The 22,555-nt window shown below is 41.0% G+C and overlaps 1 protein-coding gene across 1 annotated transcript in view; it reads right to left on the bottom strand.

Annotated features, from left to right (window-relative positions):
• Positions 1-22,555, bottom strand: part of LOC144498568 (F-actin-capping protein subunit alpha-2) — a 40,615-nt gene that overhangs the window by 11,786 nt on the left and 6,274 nt on the right. Inside the window, exons 2-3 of the mRNA XM_078219877.1 lie at positions 9,877-9,940; positions 230-281 (exon numbers count right to left, since the gene is read on the bottom strand). Coding sequence (XP_078076003.1) covers positions 230-281; positions 9,877-9,940 — 116 coding nt within the window. The remainder of the gene's footprint in view (positions 1-229; positions 282-9,876; positions 9,941-22,555) is intronic.

A 22,555-nucleotide genomic window follows, 5' to 3' on the forward strand; every position in this document is an offset into this window, starting at 1 on the left:
AAGGCTTGTGAGCAAGACACCTGACCGACCCATCTCATTGCAGGCAGAACTAAAGCACTGGTGCAGAGCAGAATGCAACTATTACTGAAAAACAAAATCTCACATTTAAGATAATGTTCTACATAATTTGTTTTTGATGGATCACATTATTAGCAAATAATTGTAAGAAACATTTATTTAGCAATAATAAGATTGAGTATTTGTATAGTTAAGCCACGTCTCTACTTACTGTGCTGTACCCTCCCTGAGTAGATTATCCTCATTGAGCAGCAACCGCACATCTGATAGAAAGTTTAACAGAATAGTGCTGAGTTAGTCATGGCTACATAAAGCACAATTCAGGTATGAGAGAGTTATGCTAACAGGCTATATATAATGGCAGTAATGAACCTTCAAATTAGTGCTGCACAACTTTATTTTTTATATGAGTGTTACTATCTAGGCTAGCATTTGTTACCCATCCCTAATTGCCCTTAAGGTGGTTGTGATCCCATTTTAAAGGAATATAGTTTCAAGTCAAAATGGCGTGATTGAAGACAATTTATTCGACACAGAATCCTCAACCACTGACCTACTTTTGCAGCTACATTGTGTGTGTGGCTGGTCAAGTTAAACTTCTGGTCAATGATACTCCCCTGAATGTTGATGGTGGGGGATTCAGCAGTGTTAATGCTGTTGATCGTCAAGGGAAGATGGTCATTACCTGCCACTTATGCGGTGGTGTTACTCGTTATTTATCAGCCTTTTCCTGAATGTTATCCTGGTCTTGCTGGATGTGGGAAGACTGCCTCAGTATCTGAGCTGTGACAGTACTGAACACTATACAATCAGCAGCAAACACACTTTTCTGACTTTATGAAGGGAAGATCATTAATGAAGCAGCTGATGTTTGGGCCTAGGCCACTAATCTGAAGAACTCCTGCAAGCGATGCCCCGGGGCTGAAATGATTGGTCTCTAATAACCCCAACCATCTGTCTTTATGCTAGGTATGACTCCAACCAATGGAGAGTTTTGCTCCTGATTCCCAAAGACTTCAATTGTGCAGGGTTCATTAATTTTACAGTCAAATGCTGCCTACGTGTCAATGACACTCACTCACTTTACCTTGCTTTAAAAATTAGTTCATAGGATGTGGGCATCACTGACTAGGCCAGCATTTAAGTGCCCATCCCTAATTGCTACTGGGAAGGTGGTGTGAGCTGCCTTCTTGAATCGCTGCAGTTAGTGATGTGTAGATACATTCACTATTAGGGAGAGATTTTGACCCAGTTACTGAGAAGGAACAGATACAGTTTGGAAGGAACTTGCAGGTGGTGATGTTCCCATGCAGCTGCCACCCTTTTTGTTCTAGGCAGAAGTTGCGGATTTGATGAAGCAGCCTTGATGAGTTAATTCATGGGATATGGGCATCACTGGGTAGATTAACATCTATTGCCCATCCTAATTGCTAACAAGGTGGTGGTAGGCTATCTTCTTGAACCACTGCAGTCCATGTGGTGTTAGGGAGCACCAAGATTTTGATCCAGCAACAGTGAAGGAATTGTGCGATACATTTCCAAGTCAGGATGTGCGCGCCTTGGAGAGGGACTTCCAGGTGGTGGGCGTTTCCTTGTGTCTACAAGTCCCCTTCTAAATGGTGGTGGTCATGGGTTTGGAAGGTGCCAAGGAAATTGGTGAGTTCCTGCAATGCGTCTTGCAGATGGCATACACTGCTGCCACTGCCTGTTGATGGAGGTAGTGAGTGTTGGTGGATGGGATGTGAATTAAGCAGGTTGTTTTGTCCTGGATGGTGTGGAGCTTAAGTGTTGTCGGAACTGCACTCATCCAGGAACGTGGCAAATATTCCCCTGACCTATGCCTTGTAGATTGTGGACAGGCTTTGGGGAGTCAGGAGGCAAAATAGTCCTGCAGGATCTCTAGCCTTTGACCTACTCTCACAGCCACAGTACTTATATGGCTAGTTTAGATACTGGTCAACGGTAAACCCCAGGATGTTACAGTGATGGTCATGCCATTGAACGTCAAGTAGTAATGGTTAGATTCTCTCTTGGAGTCATTACTTGGTGGTTGTGTGACACGAGTGTTACTTGCCACTTGTCAGTCCAAGCCTGGATATTGTCCAGGCCTTGCTGCATTTGGACAGACAGCTTCAGTATCCGAGCAGTCACGAATGGTGCTAAACATTATGCAGTCACCAGCAAACATGGCCACCTCTAACAAAGGAAGGTCACAGATGAAGCAGCTGGACCTTAGGAACCCCTGCAGTCATGTCCGCCCTCCAATGAGCACAACCATCTTCCTTTGTGCTAGGTATGTCTCCAACCAGCAGAGATTTGTTCTCCAATCCCCCAATTCCCATCGATTCCAGTTTTTGTAGGGCTCTCTGTTGTCACACTTAGTCAAATGCTGCCTTGATGTCAAGAGCAGTGAAGCTCACCTTACATCTAGAGTTCAGCTCTTTTGCCTATGTCAAACAAAGGCTGTAATGAGGTCAGGGAGCCAAGTGACTGAGAAACCAAACCGAGCAGCAAACAGGTTATTCCTGAGCAAGTGCTGCTTCATAGCACTGTTGATGACCCTTATTACAATGGAATACAATGTGGAAAAGTCAGAGGTTATGCACTTTGGAAGGAGAAATGAAGGCATAGACTATTTTCTAAATGGGGAAATGCTCAGGAAGTCAGAAGCACAAATGGACTTGGGAGTCCTTGCTCAAGATTCTCTTAAGGTGAACGTGCAGGTTCAGTCGGCAGTTAGGAAAGCAAATGAATGTTAGCATTCATGCCGAGAGGGCTAGAATACAAGAGCAGGGATGTACTTCTGGGGCTGTATAAGGCTCTGGTCAGACCCCATTTGGAGTATTGTGAGCAGTTTTGGGCCCCATATCTAAGGAATGATGTGCTGGCCTTGGAAAGGGTCCAGAGGAGGTTCACAAGAATGATCCCTGGAATGAAGAGCTCGTCGTATGAGGAACAGTTCAGGACTCTGGGTCTGTATTCAGTGAAGTTTAGAAGGATGAAGGGGGGTGGGGGACACTTATTGAAAATTACAGGATACTGCGAGGTCTGGATAGAGTGGACGTGGAGAGGATGTTTCCACTAGTAGGAAAAACTAGAACCTCAGGCTAAAGGGACAATCTTTTGAAACAGAGATTAGGAGGAATTTCTTCAGCCAGAGAGTGGTGAATCTGTGGAACTCTTTGCCACAGAAGGCTGTGGAGGTCAGGTCATTGAGTGTCTTTAAGAGAGAGAAAGATAGGTTCTTGATTAACAAGGGGATCAGGTTATGGGGAAAAATAAAAATATCAGCTATGATTGAATGGCGGAGCAGACAATGGGCTGAGTGGCCTAATTCTACTCCAATGTCTTATGGTCTACGGTCTTATTACAAGTAGTACGGTGGCATGGTGGTTAGCACTGCTGCCTCTCAGCACAAGGGACCTGGGGTGGATTCCAGCCTCAGGTGACTGTGGGGTTTGCACATTTCTCCTCGTCTCTATTGGTTTCCTTCCATAGTCCAAGATGTGTAGGTTAGGGGGACTAGCCATGGTAAATGCATGGGTTTACTGGACAAGATGCTCTGACAAATACTTGGTTCAGATTCAAAAGGCCGAATGGCCTCCTTCTGCACTGTAGGCATTCTATGGTACTTTGCTGACGATCAAGAGTAGAATGATGGGACAATAATTGGCAGGGTAGGGTTTGTGCTGCTTTTTGTATGCAGGACATCCCTGGGTAATTTTCCTCATTGCTGGGTGGATATCAGTGTTGTAGCTGTACTGGAATTTGGCTAGGGGCATGACAAGTTTTGGAGCACGTCATCAGTACTACTGCTGAAATATTCTCAGGGCTGGTAGCCTTTGCGGTCTCCCAGTTCCTTCAGCCATTCCTTGATAATGAGGAGTGAATCATATTAGCTGAAGACTGGCACCTGTGATGCTGGGGACCTCCAGGGTAGGCCATAATGGATCACTCACTCGACACTTCTGGCTGAAGATAGTTTGCTTCATATTTTGCACTGATGTGATGGACTCCCCCATCATTGAGAACGGAGATATTTATGGAGCCCTCTTCTCCAGTGAGTTGTTTAGTTGCCCAGCAACATTCATGACTGGATGTGGCACGACTGCAGAGCTTAGATGTGGTCCATTGAATGGCGAAGTCGCTTACTGCTTATGCTGGTCGGCAGGTTAGTCATGTGTAGTACCATCACCAGATGATACCTTATTTTTAGATAAAGCTGGTGCTGCTCCTGGCATGCCCTCCAGCTTTCTTCAATGAACCAGCACTGACCGAGACTTGGTGGCAATGGTAGAATGGGGGATATGCTGGGTCATAAGGTTACAAATTGTGGTTTCAGTACAATTCTGCTGCTGCTGCCCTACAGCGAACAATGTATTCCCGGTGTTGAGTTAGCATATCTGTTCGAAATTGATCCCATTTAGCTCTGTTAGTGCCACACAACACAATGGAGGGTTTCCTCAATGTGAAGTCAAGGACAGTCTCCACGAGAACTGTGCGATGGTCACTCCAACTGATATTGGCATGGGCAGATGCATCTGCAGCAGACAGGTTGGTAGATGGTACACTGCTGTCACTGTGCGTCAGTGGAGGGATTGAATATTTATGGTCGGGGATGAGGTGCCAGTTAAGTGGGCTGTGTCCTGGATGGTGCCTAGCTTAGAGTTGTTGGTGCTGCACTTATCCAGGCAAGTGGAGTGTATTCCATCACACTCCTGACTTGCAGGTGGCAGTCAGGTGGTGAGTTACTCGCCTCAGAATTCCTTTGGAATTCAGCTCTTTTGTCCATGTTTGGACCAAGGCTGTAATGACATGTGGAGCCTAGTAGCCCTGATTGATGCTCAGTTTGGGTTCTATGAAGTTATTCATGAATACATGACACCCGAGAACACAAAAGATGCTATCCATCACTTTACTGATGGTGACAGGAGACAGTCGGGGCAATAATTGGCTGAATTTGTCCTTGAGAACAGGATATAACTGGGCAATTTACAACATTGTTGGGTAGATGTTAGCATTGCAGCTGTATTGGAACAGCCTGGCTCCAAGCAGAATTAGCTCTGGACCGCAAAACCTTAGTGCTACACCAAAGATGTTGTCAGGACCATGGCCTTTGCTCTCTCCTTCAGCTGTTTCTTGATATCACAGTAAATTGAATTGGCTGAAGACCTCTGAAGATGTTGGGGAATTCAGCAGGTGGCAGGGGATAGATTATCCACTTGGCACTCCTGGCTTAAAAAAAGGCTACAAATGCTTGCTTCAACCTCATCTTCTGCATTGAAATCATTGAGGATGGGGATGTTGTGGAGCCTTTTCTTCTGGTTAGCTAAATTATCCACCACCACTCATGACTAGATGTAGGACTGCAAATATTTGATTTGATCTGATCCCTTGGTTGTAGGATAGTTGAGATCTGTCAGCTGCATACTGCTCACACTGATATAATTCATGAAAGTCCCGTGTTGAAGCTTCACCAGGTTGGCACTTCATTTTTAGATTCATCTTGTGCTGCTCTAGCATACCCAGTTGCACTCCTCACTGAACCAGGATTGGTAGTTTGATGGATATATCAAGACATGAAGTTACAGATAATGGTCAAATACAATTCTGCTGCTGATGGCTCACAGCACCTCATGGATGCCCAGATTTCAGCTGCCAAATTTGTTCTGAACCTATCCCATCCAACACAATGGTGGTACCACACATGGAGGGCACATCCTCGGTGCGAAGACAGGACTTTGTTTCCAAGCATTGTGCTGTAGTCAATCATTTCAATATTGGCAACAGGTAGATTGGTGAGGGAGAGGTCAAGTAAGTTTTTGCCTCTTGTTCATTCTCTCACCATCTGTTGCTGGCTGAGTCCATCAGATATGTTCCTTCAGAGCTCAGCCAATAGTGATATTACTAAGCCACTCTTGGTGATGCACGTTGATGTCCCACAGCCTGGGTATGTTCTATGCCCTGTTGTCCTCAGTGATTTTTCCAAGTGATGTTCAACATGGAAGTGAAGTGGTCAGTGGAGAGGCCATTAGTATGGCAGCATTCAGCAGGCATCCTTGCCCATGTTTGACCCAATGCCATGACATGGGGCCTAGAATTAATGTAGAGGACTCCCAGGACCATTCTTTCCTGATTGCGTACTGTGCCAGTGGATCAGAATGTACCCAAGGAATAGTGTTAGAGAAGTCAAGGACATTGTCTGCTGGGGTTGATTCCCCAAGTACGGCTATGTCAGGCTGTTTCTTGACAAGTCAGTTGGACAGCTCTCCAAATTTTCATGTTCCCAGATGATAGTGTGGAGGACTTTGCAGGGTTGACTGGACTGTGTGCTTTGTCATTTCCAGTCCACTTGGGTTTTTTATTCTTTCCAATGATTTGACACAATGGGTTTGTTAGGCCATTTCAGAGTACAGTTCCAAGTCAACTGTACTGGATGACATATCTAGACCAGTTTGGGAAAGGACAAGTTTTCCTTTGTTACAAGGCCCAAGACGACCGATAACTTCTACATACATTTCCCAATGACCGACACAAAATCACACGACAAGTTTTCATGTTTTAAGACTTTAATTGTAACAAAGTAAAATGAACAATCGGCTAAACATTAAGTAGGCAAGTACACTGAACCACTTAAAAGGTACTCCCAATTGACAACTGAAAATCCCATTCCACATTTATACAGTACACCACACTCTTATCAGAGATGTAGTCTTGTAAATCCCACCAGGGGACTCTTCCAGTGTCCTTTTAAACTTTGTCCCTCCACTCAATCTTTTGAACATAACCAAATGGACTTCAAGTAGCAAGGCACTCTCTGGCGACTCCCTCGGTTCTTAATTCTCCACAAAGTCTTCTCTTCAAAACAGTGAAACTTTTCTCACCAGCACTCTGCTTGGTGGTCAACTCAAAAACAACTCTTTTCATTTGCTGGGCATAGCAGCATTTTTGTTTGGTTGTGAATAAGAGCCAGAGTCTAGGCACAGCAAGACCAGCTTGGCACCTCCTTTGCATCCAAGTGTTAAAACTTGCACCGTACTTTATTTCAATAAGTCTTGACCTTGGCCTCTGGTCCCATGACAATCAGGTCACATGGGCTTAACCTTGGCAGATTTTGTAGGAGATCATATCTTCCAAATTGCTCCATTTCACTTTTAATTAAAGGAATCAATTTAAAACACTCGTCTTAGAAAGTCCAGTGGATGTAACACCTTCCAAGAAAGCCATCAGTGAATCAGCTGGGTTTTTATGACAAACTGGTAATTTCATGACCATCATTACTGATACAAGCTTTAATTCCACATTTAATTAGTCTAATTAAAATTCCACTTGCTGCCCTCGTGGGATTTGAACTCTTCTCTAGAGTATCAGTCTGGGTCTCTTGATAACAAACTATGTAACATTATCACGATCCTACTATATCCATATTATACACAAGAAAAAAGAAATATTTCACGTTTTAAAAAGTACTTAAAATTAATGACAGTTGCCACACTAAGTCAAGAAAAATAAATCTGAAAGCAGTATCTTACTAAAAGAACAAGTATCTTACGTGGTCAATATGTCCATCTGGTACTTGTAGTGAACAGAACAGAACATCTCATTATTCAAATAATATAGGAGTAGGAATACAAGTATCACGACTTTGTCTTTCTGCATGCCCCTCTCAACTGTCATGGGCATAAAGACAACATGGGAGGTAGAAAAGATTGGAGAAAGAGGAAGAAAAAATGAGATATGTACAATACTCAAACGGTTACACCATTGTGGAGGAAGAGATGGTCCCAGGAAATTATTCACTGGAAAGGAACTCTCCACCAACCAATGACATGTTTGTGCAAATTTGGCAGTTGGAGTTTACTTTGTTTACATGTAAATTAGTCACAAAGCTTCAAGTCTCCTGCTCTGGCTTTTGTCTTCATACTTCATCTACATTTGCTCTCCTTTAACTGCTAGAAATGCCTAATAATCTCTGTACAAATAGACAAAAGCTTTAAATGGTCAATTCCACAATACCTTCTGATACATCAATTGCCATGTGGTATTAATTGGGTAAGTAAGCACAGTAAGAAGTCTCACAACACCAGGTTAAAGTCCAACATGTTTATTTGGTAGCACAAGCCACAAGCTTTCGGAGCGCTGCTCCTTCATCAGGTGAGTGGGAGTTGTGTTCACAAACAGGATATAAAAAGACAGATAAAGATATAATTGGGTATCCAGAGGTCAGTAACTGATTCCAGATTAGTAACTTGTAAAACAAAAATCAGTAAAGTTACAAAGCCAATGCGCAGAGTGAACCAGGCAAGTCCTTAATCCATCTCCTTGCTTGCTCCAAAAACCAAGACAAAAATTGAATTAATTCATGGTCCCCACAAGAGAGACATACAAGATCCAAGCAGACAAGAAAAGGCATTATACCTGATCTTGGGCTCGATCTGACACTTGATCTTAGCCAATAGTCATTCATCTTTTCACTGTTCTATGCATTTGTTGGTAAACTAGTAAGACAAGAGTGCACAAATGTTTTGATAGTTGAGGGCTTGTTATCCTTGTTAAATCAATTATTGCAATGGCTGTGAGACTGGACAAATAATCCAGAGACTTGGACTAATAAATCAAAGAATAGGAGTTCAAATCCCAAAATAGGCTTGAGAATTTGAATGGAGTTTTTAAAAAACTGAAAATATAAAGAAGGTAACAGTACAAGTGATGAAACCATCGAACTTAGTCTGCTCACTAATTCTCTTTAGGGAATGAAACCAGCTGCCATGCCCTGTATGGGTTGACACACAAATTTAACACCAACATAGTTGACTCGTATCTGCCCAGGAGAGTCTAGCAAGCCACATCAGTTGCATAAAACCGCTCCAAAAGTTTGAACACCGTGGCAACCCCTCTGGTCCTGACAATTATATCTTCTAAATCACATACTCTCATTTCTACAAAAGTAATTAGTATTGGAGATTTAATTAGTTAAATCCTTCTCATTTCTCCTCCTTAATCCCATTTATCACTCCCAACCTTTGTGTCACTTTATCTACATGACTTGAATCTAATTTAAACTTTCAGTTTTGCACATCCTAGTTTAGACACCACACATCTCAGAGAACCTTTCAATCTGATGTTTTAAAGAACTGTAATGTTTCCTGCCCTACTCACTGGCCACAGATGTCCTCCAAAGGGGGCTGGCTGTATTAAAAGTTATTAGATCAAATTTCTATTCAAAAGCCTGCAAATACTTTATGGGCAGCAGTCAGCATAGAATGGCAAGCACCAATCCTGACTGACAGCAACATCTGGACCAATGAGTAATAATGGCACCCATACTAACACTCCACTACAAGGAGTTTCTGTTGAAGCACAATCCATTTAAAGTGGTGCAAAACAGACTGCTTCAGATACTTGTGTATCAATGAGTCTAGTTGCTCAGATTGCATAAATAACCAGACACATGAACAAGTAGACAGGATGCTGATCAGGAGAGCAGAAAACATATTCCCAGACATGTAATATTGATGAACTACCACCCAGACAAGAGTAGCACAGTTCACGTTCCACCCCTCTTTGAAAGGTTATACCTTTTTGTTTTACCCAGATTGACAGGGACTTTAAACTCATTCTGGCATGCAAATATACAAGGTTACCATGCTCTATTTCCACAATCTTATATGATAACTACTGTAAATACAGAACAGTCATCTCATAACTTCTGGCAGGCTTGGACTGGTTAACTTGCAACCATAATTAAGAGTTAATTCTCAACCATAATTAAGAGTTAACAATTAGACTCTCGAGTTGTAGCCTTACAAATAAAACGAAAAGGCAGAGTCACGTTATAAGCAATTTAACAGAACTTACCATTAAAAACTTCATTGAATTCTCCTGGTGGAGCATGAATAATGAAGTTTGCTGCTATGCGCACCTGTAATTAAAAGAGACTTTAATTAATTTTCATCCATAACTTACACTCGAGTTTAAAATAGCTCAAGTTTTACATTGCTACAATTTTTTTATTTAAAAAAAAAGAACAATTTTGGCAGGAAAAACGTAGCAATTTTTTCAAAACAACTCTTTATTAGGGCAGCACAGAGACACAGTGGTTAGCACTGCTTCCTCATAGCGCCAGGGTCCCGGGTTCGATTCCTGGCTTGGGTCATTGTCTGTATGGCATCTGCACCTTCTCCATGTCTGCGTGGGTTTCCTCCCACAGTCTGAAAGACGTGCTGGTTAGCATTGGCCATGCTAAATTCTTCCTCAGTGTAGCCGAACAGGCGCTGGAGCGTGGTGACTCAGAGATTTTCACAGTAACTTCATTGCAGTGTTAATGCAAACCTACTTTTGATACTGATAAGTAGACTTTAAATTTAAGCTTTGAATGAAATGGTTTGTCTTTTTTTTTTAAACCTTCCACACATTGACTGTTTGTAAAATAGCAAAATGAAGAGGAAAATTAATCAGCTTCCATTAACAGCAACTGTATTCTTCTGTCTTGCAACAATATTGAAAATGTCTGGTATTTGTGATTTACTGCATATGTTCATAAAAGTCAAATTTTTGAGAGCAACTTTTTCGGACAAAAAGTCATAGGGCTAGCTTGTACATTGATAATGTTTGAGGGCTGGCAGGCATGCTTGACTTGGATCCTAGTGAAACTCAAGACGGAAGAAGTCCAACAACACTAACAACCTGATACAATTCATAATCTGATCACTTAAAAAATTCAAACAGAAGCATGTGTTTTACTTACCAGTACGGATTTTCATTAATATTCATACATTTACAATGAAATCATGAACATCTCCAAGATTATATTTGGTTCTGAAATCTTTGGACTTTTCTCAAAATACCAGCTTTGCATTTTACATGTGAACGAAAGATTATGGTTTTAAGCCAAAAATGATGGGGTTGACATTTACATGAGATTGACATTTATACTAGTATATGCAGTACCACTGCAGTGCATCACAACACTACCTTAAATATACTTGTTCCCTTTGTTCTGTTTTGCTTTTTCAGTCTGATTCATAAACTCAGTATGGTTTGTTGCCACTTTTGTCACCACATAGGCATAACACAAACTTGCCACAATTCCATCTAAATAAACACTCTGGTAAGGGGTAAACATTGCTCATTTGCACTTGATATTGGTTAGCATTCACAAAATTTTCCTTAACGCTTTTCATTTCAACCAATCCATTAATTCATATTGTTCCTCCCCTTACATTACTGGTTGCAACTCTTGAACAAAGAACAGTACAGCACACCAACAGGCCCTTCGGCCCACCAAGTCTGGGCCAAAACAGATGCCACTCTAATCTAATATTTTCTTGCCTCTTCGTGGTCCATATCCCTCTATTCCCTGCCTATTCATGTATTTATCCAGATGCCTCTCGAATGTTGTTATAGAATCTGCTTCCACCACCTCCTCTGGCAGCACTTTCCAGGCATTCACCACCCTCTGAAAAACTTGCCCCTTCCCCCTCTCACTTTCAACCTATGCCGCTAATTAATTGACCCTTCGACCCTGGGAAAAAGACTCTGACTCTCCAGTCTATCCAAGCCTGTTATAATCTTGTAAACTTCTATCAGGTCCCCCCTCATCTTCCGATGCTCCAATGAAAACAATCCAAGTTTATGCAACCTTTCTTAGTCCATATCCTCCAAACCGGTCAACATCCTGGTAAGCCTCTTCTGCACCCTTTCCAATACATCAACATCTTTCCGGTAGTGTGGCAACCAGAATTGCACACAATACTCCAAATGCAACCTAACCAAAGTCTTATACAGCTGCAACATGATTTTCCAATTCTTGTACTCAACACCCCGACCAATGAAGGCCAGCATGCCTTGACCACTTTGTCCATCTGAGTTGCCACCTTCAGGGAACTGTGGATCTGCACGCCTAGATCCCTCTGTATGCTAATATTTCTATGACTATTTACTGTATACTTTCCTTCTGCAGTAGACCTTCCAAATCGCAACACCTCACATTTGTCTGGGTTAAATTCCATCTACAGTTGGAGCTTGGACGGAAATCAAGGAGCAAGTTGCCAATTAAATAACATAATTCAGAGGAGTGGAGGAGAACAACTTCTGACCTCTCTAGTTAAGAAGAATGCACTATGTTGCTACTGCTGGGTTCTGTCTGTGGCAATATCACATCGAAGTGGACGAAAAGAGAATTTTCATATATACAGCATCTTATAGTCAATAAATTACTTTTGCAGGTACGGTTGTGAAGTAGGAAGTGCAACAGCCAATTTACAAAAAACAATTGTAATTCAAGAACAAAAATAGAAAATGCTAGAAAATCTCAGCAGATCTGGCAGCATCTGAGGAGAGAGAACAGAGCTAACCTTCGAGAATCTTGTTTTAAGTCATGCTGATTGTTTCTTGGCCAATATGTATCTTTCAAAGACGACTCCCTGCACTTTTTTAACCAGTGCCGTGGAATATTTTATACCCACCTGACTGGACAGACTCAGTCTTGTTTTAATATCTCATCTGAAAGGTGGCCCTCAGTTGTGCACTGAAATATCAGTCTAATTGATGCGGTCAATCTTCAAACCCACAATCTTCTAACTACAACTGAGCCACGGTTGAAAACCATGTTGCTATAGGGGTACCTGAGCGAGGGTAAGACTAAGATAACCCATACAAACATAAGAATTAGGAGGACTAGGCTACTCAGTTCCTCGAGGCTGCTCCACCATTCAATAAAATCATGGCTGATGATTGCAACCCGAGCCCCACATTCCTGCCAACCCCTGATAACCTTGTAAGTCAAGAATCTATCTAGCTGTGTTCCACAGACTCATGACCCTCAAAAAAATTTTCATCCTCGTCTTAAATGAATGACCCCCCTATTTTTAAACAGTGACCCCTAGTTCGGGATTCTTGGACAAGAGAAAGCATCTCTTCACCTCCACCCTGTCAATACCCCTCAGGATCTTAAAGGTTTCAATCAAGTCATCTTTTCCTCTTCTAAACTCTAGTGGATATAAGCCTACCTTTCCTCATAAGAGGACCCGCTCACCCCATTAGTCCAGTAAACCTCCTCCGAACTGTTTCTAACATATTTACAGATTTCCTTAGTTGTGGAGACCAGTGCAGTACACAATATTCCAGATGTGGTCTCACTAATGCCCTGTACAACTAAATGCCCTGTACAACTGAATCTTAACCTCAGTTATTAATTCCCCTCATTCTAACATTCTATTAGCTTTCCCAATTACTTGTAGTACCTGTATACTAGCCTTTTGTGATTCATGCACCAGGACATCCAGATGTCTCTGCAATCTCTCACCATTTAGATAATAAGCTTTTTATTTTTTCTGCCAAAATGGACAATTTCACATCTGCCAACACTACATTTCATTTGCCAGAGTTTTGTCCACTCACAATCTACCTTTGTCTTTGTAGCATCCTCAAGTCCTTTTCATAATTTATTTTCCTACCTATCTGTCGTCAGCAAATTTAGCAAACATACCGTCAGTCCCTTCATCCAAGCCATTTATATAGATTGTATAATGTTGAAGCCCCATACCTCTGATCACATCCTGCCAATCAGAAAAGGATCCATTTATGCCAACTCTTTCCTGTTAGCTAGCTAATCTTTAATCCATGCCAATATGTTGCCCCCACACCATGAGCTTTTATTTTCCACAATAACCTTTGATGCGACACCTTATCAACTGCCTTCTGGAAATCAGGTTCCCCTTTATCCCTCAGCACGTGACTCCTTGAAAGAAATCCCATAAATTGGTTAAACATGATTTCCATTTTACAAAACCTCCCATCTCATTCTTAATTTTGGTCCCAAAGGGAAATGAAAAATTTAGAGTCTCAAGAATGAAAAATGCATTTATGATTTGTGAATTCTCACTCAATCTTCAAAATGAATTGATGAATTACACTTTCACAGGTATTCTAATCTTTTGAAACCAGGTCAACTATAAAACTAAAGCTCTTCAGTCGCACTGCTTTTAACTTTAAAATGTAGTTCATTGACCACCTTTATAATGAAATATTAGAAAAGCTGAAGCTTACTGGCCTGCAGTAAACTCTGCTGAGTGTTTCAATTATGTATTTCCAGAGCCCTGCTTTCCCTTTATCACAGATCAATGCTGGGCAGCTTGGTGCACAGTGGTTGGCACTGCTGCCTCACAGCGCCAGGGACCCGGGTTCAATCCCGGCCTCAGGTCACTGTCTATGTGGAGTTTGCACATTCTCCCAATGTCTGCGTGGGTTTCCTCTGGGTGCTCCGGTTTCCTCCCACTGTACAAAAATGTTCGAGTTAGGTTGATTGGCCATGCTAAATTGCCCGTTAGTGTCAGGGGTGCCTAACTAGGATAAATACATGGGGTTATGGGGATAGGGCCTGGATGGGGTTGTAGTCGGTGCAGACTCGATGGGCTGAATGGCTTCCTTCTGCATTGTAGGATTCTATGGTTCTAATGTTTTGCCAGCAGTACAACATGATGCATCATTCAAAACAGAAAATGGCCCTGCATGGCACCTGGGTTATAACTAAAGCATAATACACACATTTAGAAACTCAAGACAGCTTGATGAACCTGTGTCAAAACATGCATATTATCTTTGGTTAAAGCTACTTTCGGAAATATTCTCAAACGGAACAAGCAAGTCCCAAATCTCATTTGTGACAGTTACTAATTGCAGCCAGGATGGCAGCAAAGATGTGTTAATCAGCCTCAACAATTTGGGTTAGAATAGGCGGTAACTGATCAGGTGAACAGTAGCCAACTGTAACCTACATCGCTCTATGAATTTATAGATTTCCATCAAGTACGGGTTCAGGCTCATTTACAATACTCCTTGTTAAATTAGTGAACTGATGCACAAGATGCCTTGGTTGAAAGCACTGAAATGCACAATGCCAATAGTGATATGAATGACAGAACTTCTCTGTACCATACTCACCATTGCCCTTTTCAGATAAAGTAAATTGCCTGCCCCCACCTTGGTTAAAAACTGAGGCAAAGAAAATTTAGCATCTGGCCAGTACAGCCTGGTAAACCTTTGCTGTACTCCCTCTATAGCAAGGACATCCTTCCTCAGATAAGAACCTAATCTGCACACAATATTTCAGTTGTGGCCTCACCAATGCCCTATACAATTGCTGCAAAACATCCCTATACTTAAACCCTTTCGCTATGAAGGCCAACATACTATTTGCCTTCTTTACTGCCTGCTGCACCTGCGCACTTACATTCGGAAAATTAAAATGTAGCTTTATGGATAGTTTCACTTTAAATATAAAGAAAACTTGAAGAATTTCAAGGTAAAACAGGGTTCCTTCTAGTACATACGACAGCAGTGAAATGACTCCCCCCTCCAACATCGCTGAAGTAAAAACATATAAAACAACAAAAGAAAATTGTCTAGGGGATATGTTCACTCAAGCCTGATTTAAAGTTGGCAAATCTTGTCAAAGGAAACTATTCCAAAAAGGGGGAAACTCCTAATGCAGATTTTCTTTCGCGAACATATCCAACTGCAGCATATTCATTACCAGTTATAATGTTGTAATGATCACTGAAGCTACAACACCCCACTATCTTTACCTTAAGCTAAAATTCAATTAGGGTTCTTAAATATGCATTCATAGTGTATTTAAGAACCTCAAATGTTCAAAAGTAGCTGGCTGCATGTGTTTTAGAGGTGTAGTCATATTGCAATATTGGGAAACAGGACAATTTGCACGGAGCAAGGTTCCAAAAACAGCAATGAGACAACAAATAATTTAAATTAATGTGTTGTCTGAGGGATAAATATTAGCCAGGACACAGGAAGAACCCCTCTGTTCTTTGAATAGTGCCATGGGATCTTTTACGTCAATATGTGTTGCAAACACCATCTGTTTAACATTTAAAGGAAAATCCAAACACCAAAACACTTTCTGTAATCACTTCCAATATTTAGAGTAGATGCTAATTATGGATCATTTAACCATTATAAATCGGACCAAAATCAAAAAACTTAGTAGCATAGACTTCATATTCTGCAGACTGCTAGCCAGGTTAGCCATGGCCAAGTCCATAGATACCCATCATTAACTGAGGCATAATTACTGGCTCAAGTGGTAATTCCTTCTCCCTCACTGAAGCCTCCCTATCTCACTCTTCCCATTATCCCAAATAGCTGTGGTGTAGCCTCAATCACCAAAACACACTTCAATTTTTTCCTTAATTCCTCTGCTCATCCTACCTCATCTTTTCCAACTCAAAAATCCATTTTCTATCTTTCCAAAGCCCAAGACAGCATGTTCTCAATGAATCTTCTTTTGTCTTTGTACTGATTAACTCCTGATCCTTTGTGACCTAACCCGAATTCCTCCCTCCCACAGACCTGTCAGCCCAAACCATGGATTTGTACACTAAGCACCTTTGAGAGAGACCAGGTACTTCTGTGAATAGGCCTCTTGATCTGAAGTACATTCTTTGCTACCTGATGTCGATATAAATGATAGCAAGATGCCCAGAATCAAACAGAAAATCTTTACCCTGTACTTCAGCTCCTGGATTCTCATGTGGGATTGGATACATCAGTAAACAAAATAATTGTCAAATATTATATTGCTTACCTTCCACCCTTGTGTTTTGCAAATTTCAGAGATCAATGACTGATCAAAAATAAATACATCCCAGCATCTAGCCAAATACATTTTCATATTTTATACCAAACTCCCTTCCAGTGCTTCCATTCATATGGAGCCCAAGTAACCTCTTCAGCCAAATAATTTCTAGCCCCTTTATTATTTTAAAAAACCTTAAAATCTACACATTCAACGGACAAATGTTACTTTTCAGAGCCTGACAACAAGCAAGAATTCTAAATTTAATCATTTGTCTGGGTTTAGCATTCTGGAAGCTTCTCCCAAGAAGCCTACCTTCTAGAATTTCCTCTTGAAACTTCCATTTTTCTCTTATTCAAAATCCTGAACAAAACCCATCTTTACTCTCAAGTCTTCCTTTATCTTAGTTTCTCTTCCTTGCCCAAATCTCATTCTCTGCACCAAGTGTTGTAGAGCAATTTGAATGTCAACAACACTAATTTGTTTTTTATTCATGGGACATGGGCGTCGCTGGCCAGCATTTATTGTCCATCCCTAGTTGCCCTTGAAACTGGGTGTCTTGTTAGGCCACTTGAGGGCAATTGAGAGTCAACCTCATTGCTGTGGCTCTGGAGTCACACGTAGGCCAGACCAGGTGAAGATGACAGATTTCCTTCCCTAAAGGACATTGGTAAACCAGGTGGGTTTTTCCAACAATTGAAATGGTTTCATAGTCATCAGAAGATTCTTAATTCCTGATTTTTTTAAAAATCGAATTCAAATTCCACCATCTGCTGTGGCGGGATTCAAACCCGGGTCCCCAAAACATAAACGGAGTTTCTGGATTAACAGTCTAGCGATAATACCACTAGGCCATCGCCTCTTCATACTAATACACACCATTGGTCCATTATTCTATTGTCTCACTACTTCGGGTGGCAGAACAAACAACTTGGAAGCAATTGTGAAGCCAAATACATAAATGAGGGAGGGAGAAAGAAATAGAAGGATATGTTCAAAGAATTAAAAAAGGTGGAGATGGTTCAGGTGAAGAAAGCATGGACCTTAAAAGCAAAATGTAATTTATATCAGTAAACAAAATTACTTAAAAGCTTCCCAGCATCTAGCCAAATATATTTTCATATTTTATTCCAAACCCTCAGTAATGTATTACAACATATTTACAGCACAGAAACAGGTCATGCTAGTGGTTATGCTCCACACATACCTCCCCTCTTCCTCCCTCGTGTAATTATTTAGTTTCCCCTTGAACGCATCTATGCTATTTACCTCAACTACTCATTATGGCAGGGAATTCTATATTTTCACCACTTTCTGGGTAAAGAAGTTTCTCCTGAATTCCCTACAGGTTTCATGGCTATTTATTGCGCATAGCTCTGGTTTTGCCCGCAAGTAGAAACATCTTCTATAGGTCTATGGTTCCAGCATCATTCTCACCATTTTCTGAGTAAATGTTTTTAACTCTTACTTTCCCTGCTGATTTTTGTTTTGTAGCCAGCTTGCTACACATTTTGCTGCTGCTGCCCCATACCGCCACAGCACCTGCAGTTCTACCTCAGTCATGAACCTTACCTTATAAATGATTTTTAGAAATCCAATTATGTCCACTATATTATCCTGATTTAATCCTCTGGTTAATTCTTCATTCAATCAGGCTGGCAAGCATAACACTGCCCACCTGCCATCCCCCCCCCCCCAAACAGGGATCAGTGCTGACTGTTATATTTTTCATTTTTCTAATACATCATAGAAATCATAGAAACCCTACAGTACAGAAAGAGGCCATTCGGCCCATCGAGTCTGCACCGACCACAATCCCACCCAGGCCCTACCCCCATATCCCTATATATTTACCCACTAATCCCTCTAACCTACACATCTCAGTTCACTAAGGGCAATTTTTAGCATGGCCAATCAACCTAACCCGCACATCTTTGGACTGTGGGAGGAAACCGGAGCACCCGGAGGAAACCCACACAGACACAAGGAGAATGTGCAAACTCCACACAGACAGTGACCCAAGCCAGGAATCGAACCCGGGTCCCTGGAGCTGTGAAGCAGCAGTGCTAACCACTGAGCTACCGTGCCGCCCTAACCACTGTGCTACCGTGCCGCCCCGTGCGAGTAAGGGTTTCATTATCTTTCCTGTCACCAACCTTAAGCTAATTGGCCTAATATCCACTAGATTGGCTCTATATCCTTTTTAAGCACAGGAATCACATTCACTATCTGCCAGTCTTCTGGCATTACTCCCTTTTCTAATTTTTTTTTTACATATACATGGCATAGTGTCCCTGTTTTCTCTTCCTAACTTCTAATATGTTCAGATATAAACCATCCTGACCATGAATTTCATTTCAAGATTTATTAATTGATTATCTCCCTTCTACAAACAAACCAATTATCGCTACTAATATCAGAAAGGGTGCGGTCTCCACGTAACAATGTCTGAACTTTCTGGATGTTGGAGATGGAAACGGATTACTGATCAATAAAAAAATGACTCAGTGTGCATGTGTCAACATTAGATAAAACTATGGTGAGCTTGCCGCAACAATCAAAACAACTTGTCATGGTTCATAACATAAGAACGGACATTTAAATAAGATGTCAGAGAGTGGGGCCATAACTGAACACAAGTTACTTTTTATTTGCTAACTTAATTTGTCACCTCAAAATCTTGACATAGCACAACATATGACAGGCTAGAATATCACCTCAGCATTAAATATTGGTACACTCTGCATCTGGAAAGACATCAAACATGTCTATGTGGTTCAACATGTTTCATGTGCGCATATGAAATTTCACACATGCACCATTGGTTTCACTGAACTCCAATGCTTCAAACTCCATATTCAGTCCATCACTATGACAGCTTACTGCGTTGTCACTTTCTCATTGCTACCGAAACTGTAATCTACATATTTGTCATCTCCAGACTTTACCCAATACTCTCCCTGCTGGCATCTCAAGTTCTGACGTGCATTAACTCTGACTCAGTCGTTTCATCCTATCCCACTTATCGGTCATCCAAATCTTCTTGATCTCCTTTGCCTACTCATTAAATCTGTAAATTCCCCACATAGCTTCCCTAACTTCTCTAGTCCGATTTTGTTTTTAATGGTAGTTGAGCCTTCAACCATCTTACTGGAAATAAAATTTGCCTACATCACCTTTTAAAATCTGCTTTAAAAGATACCTTCTCAACAGCACCAAGCACAACCTCCCCAATCACCCCACCAGATTCCAAACCAGTCATTTTTATGCATTGAGAAAAATACAATGTAGCACTGACTCAACTTAAAGCTTTCAAAATGCTTATACTGCGCAAGAATCCACCAAAAAAAGCATCAACTCCTACTTTGTTTACCCCTTTCTAACCAACGTTTACATCCAGTTTGCTATCGCTCCCCTAATTCTATACCCCTTAATTTTCTCTGATGATCTTTCATGACCCCCTTGTCAAAGATTTTTCCAAGGTCCATGCATAGTACATTCAATGCATTCCTCCCATCTACGGTATGTAAGGTCAGGAATTCTCCAAGGTTTGTCAAGCACTATTGTCCCTTCATGCTGGCTACTTCTATCTTCTCCAATCAAATATATGGTAATTTTGTTAATTTTCTCTACCACAAACGTCAAGTTAACTAGTCTGCAATTACCTGGATTATATCTATCTCCCTTTAAAATATTGAGCTACGTTGTCTGTCAGAAGACCAGGGAGTGGCCAATCACTCTACCTTGAAATAATTTTAAAGTACTGCAATTTCCTCCCTCAAGGTCCTCAGATGCAGCCCATGGGATCTTAGTGCTTTGTTTTCTTTTAGCTTAACTAAAGCATCTATATTCCTTTTTATCATAGTACGGCTCATCTCACTCAACCACTTTTAGACTTCATTTCACCAATATCATTCTCTAAAGACCAATATGTACTCAAATACATAACATTTTCATAATTTACAACAATCTTCTCTTTGGGATCACACCTCACTGACGTTTGTCAAATACTTATTCCTTTAGATGTTTTCTGAAAGTTCTCCCTATTCCCGCTCAATGTAAAATAACCAATAATTTTTTCATTCTACCTTGGCAATTTTCATTATTCTTGAGAGCCATCAATGGCCCGCTTCTTTAACTTTTAGCAGGTTCCTAACCTCCATTTATCCATTGTAATGGAATATACTTAACATGTAACCTGGCAATCCCCATTTAAAAACATTCCACTGTTGCTTTGGAGTCCTGCGTGCCAATTTCTCCTTCCATCTTACCTCAGCTAATGTGCTCAACTTTCTAAAATCTGCCTTGATCCAGACCAGTGATCTAATCTTTGTTCTAACTTTGCCCTTCCTAGTAAGACCTCAAACCTCATTCAATTATGGTCACCAATCTAGGATGCTCACCCTTACGTCATCTAATTGACCTATTTGTTACTCATAACCAGATCTAGCAATGTTTTTCCTTTTTGGCTGCTAATGTAATTCTATCCACATCTGAGGAATTTCATTACCTTTTCACCATTTCCTCTCTCGCAATTAAAATCTTTCAGATTAATTTTGCTATACCTCTCATCTCCCTAATCTGACTTTCCTTTTTCATTTCATTCTATCTGTATGTCATACATCCCTAATAATGCAACAAGATCCTTTCCAAAATCCTTGAGCTGTAACCTTATTAACCATCATGCTTCATTATAAATAACTGCCTCTGGTTCTCTCAGTCCTTGCACTCTACGTATTTCGAAACATGTATTTGAACTTTTTTTTTTATATTTTCCATGCTTTTCTGCCTAAGATGCCCTTTGCCTGTCACTTATGTGACCATATGATACAAAGCTAGGTAGGAATGTATATTGTGAGGAGAATGTAAAACGGCTACAGGGGAATTTGGTCAGACTCCTATGAGTGGGCAAAAGCATGACAGATGGAATATGTGGAAAATTGAGAGTTAATTCACTTTGGTGGAAGGAACAGATGTACACAGAGTATTTCCTAAATGGTAAGAAATTAGAAAGAGTAGATGTACAAAGGGACCTGGGTGTCCTTGTACATAAGTCACCGAAGGTGACAGCAGGTGCAGCAAGCTGTTAGGGAAACTAATGGAATGTTAACCTTTAATGCAACAAGATTTGACTACAGGAGTAATGAGGTCCTGCTTCAATTGTATAGGAGCTTGGTTAGATTGCACCTGGAATACTGCATGCAGTTTTGGTTCCCTTGTCTCAAAGGATATTATTGTCACCGAGGGAGTGCAACTAAGGTTCACCAAATTTGTTTGGGGAACGACGGGACTGTCTTAAGAGGAGAGATTGGGCAAACAGGGCATGTATTCTCTGTAGTTAGGAAGAATGAGAAGTGATCTCATTGAAACCTACAAAATACTTAAATGAATAGACAATGTAGATGCACGCAAGATGTTTCCCTTGGTTGGGGAGTCTAGAAACAGCGGCAGAACTTAGATGAGGATTAATTTCTTTACACAGGTGGTTGTAAATCTTTGCAATTCTCTACCCCAGAAGGCTATGGAATCTCAGACATTGTCTATGTTTAAACCGGATATTGATAAAATATCTGATCAACAATGTAAAGGGTTATGGGGATGGTGTGTAAAAAGAATTGAAGTGTCTGAAAGCCATGATCGTATTAAATGCTGGATAAGGTTCAGTGGGCTGAGTGGCCTACTCCCGTTCCTATGTTCCTAACACGTTCATTTAATTTTATTCCTCTACTCCACATTCTTCTGGTAAATTGTTTTCTGCACTATCTTTCTTTACTTCGTGATTAGCTGATTTCGTTTTACTTTCCTAGCTGAGTTTAAATTATTTAACCATGGTGCCAATACATTAGCACCCTACCTTATAATCTGTAAGTGTGAGAGAAGTGGTGTGACCTGCGCCTCAGCAACTTCTGGTGGTTAGATACAAAATAAATCCCTGACACT

The sequence above is a fragment of the Mustelus asterias genome, chromosome 9 (assembly GCF_964213995.1).
Source record: "Mustelus asterias chromosome 9, sMusAst1.hap1.1, whole genome shotgun sequence".
NCBI lineage: Eukaryota > Metazoa > Chordata > Chondrichthyes > Carcharhiniformes > Triakidae > Mustelus > Mustelus asterias.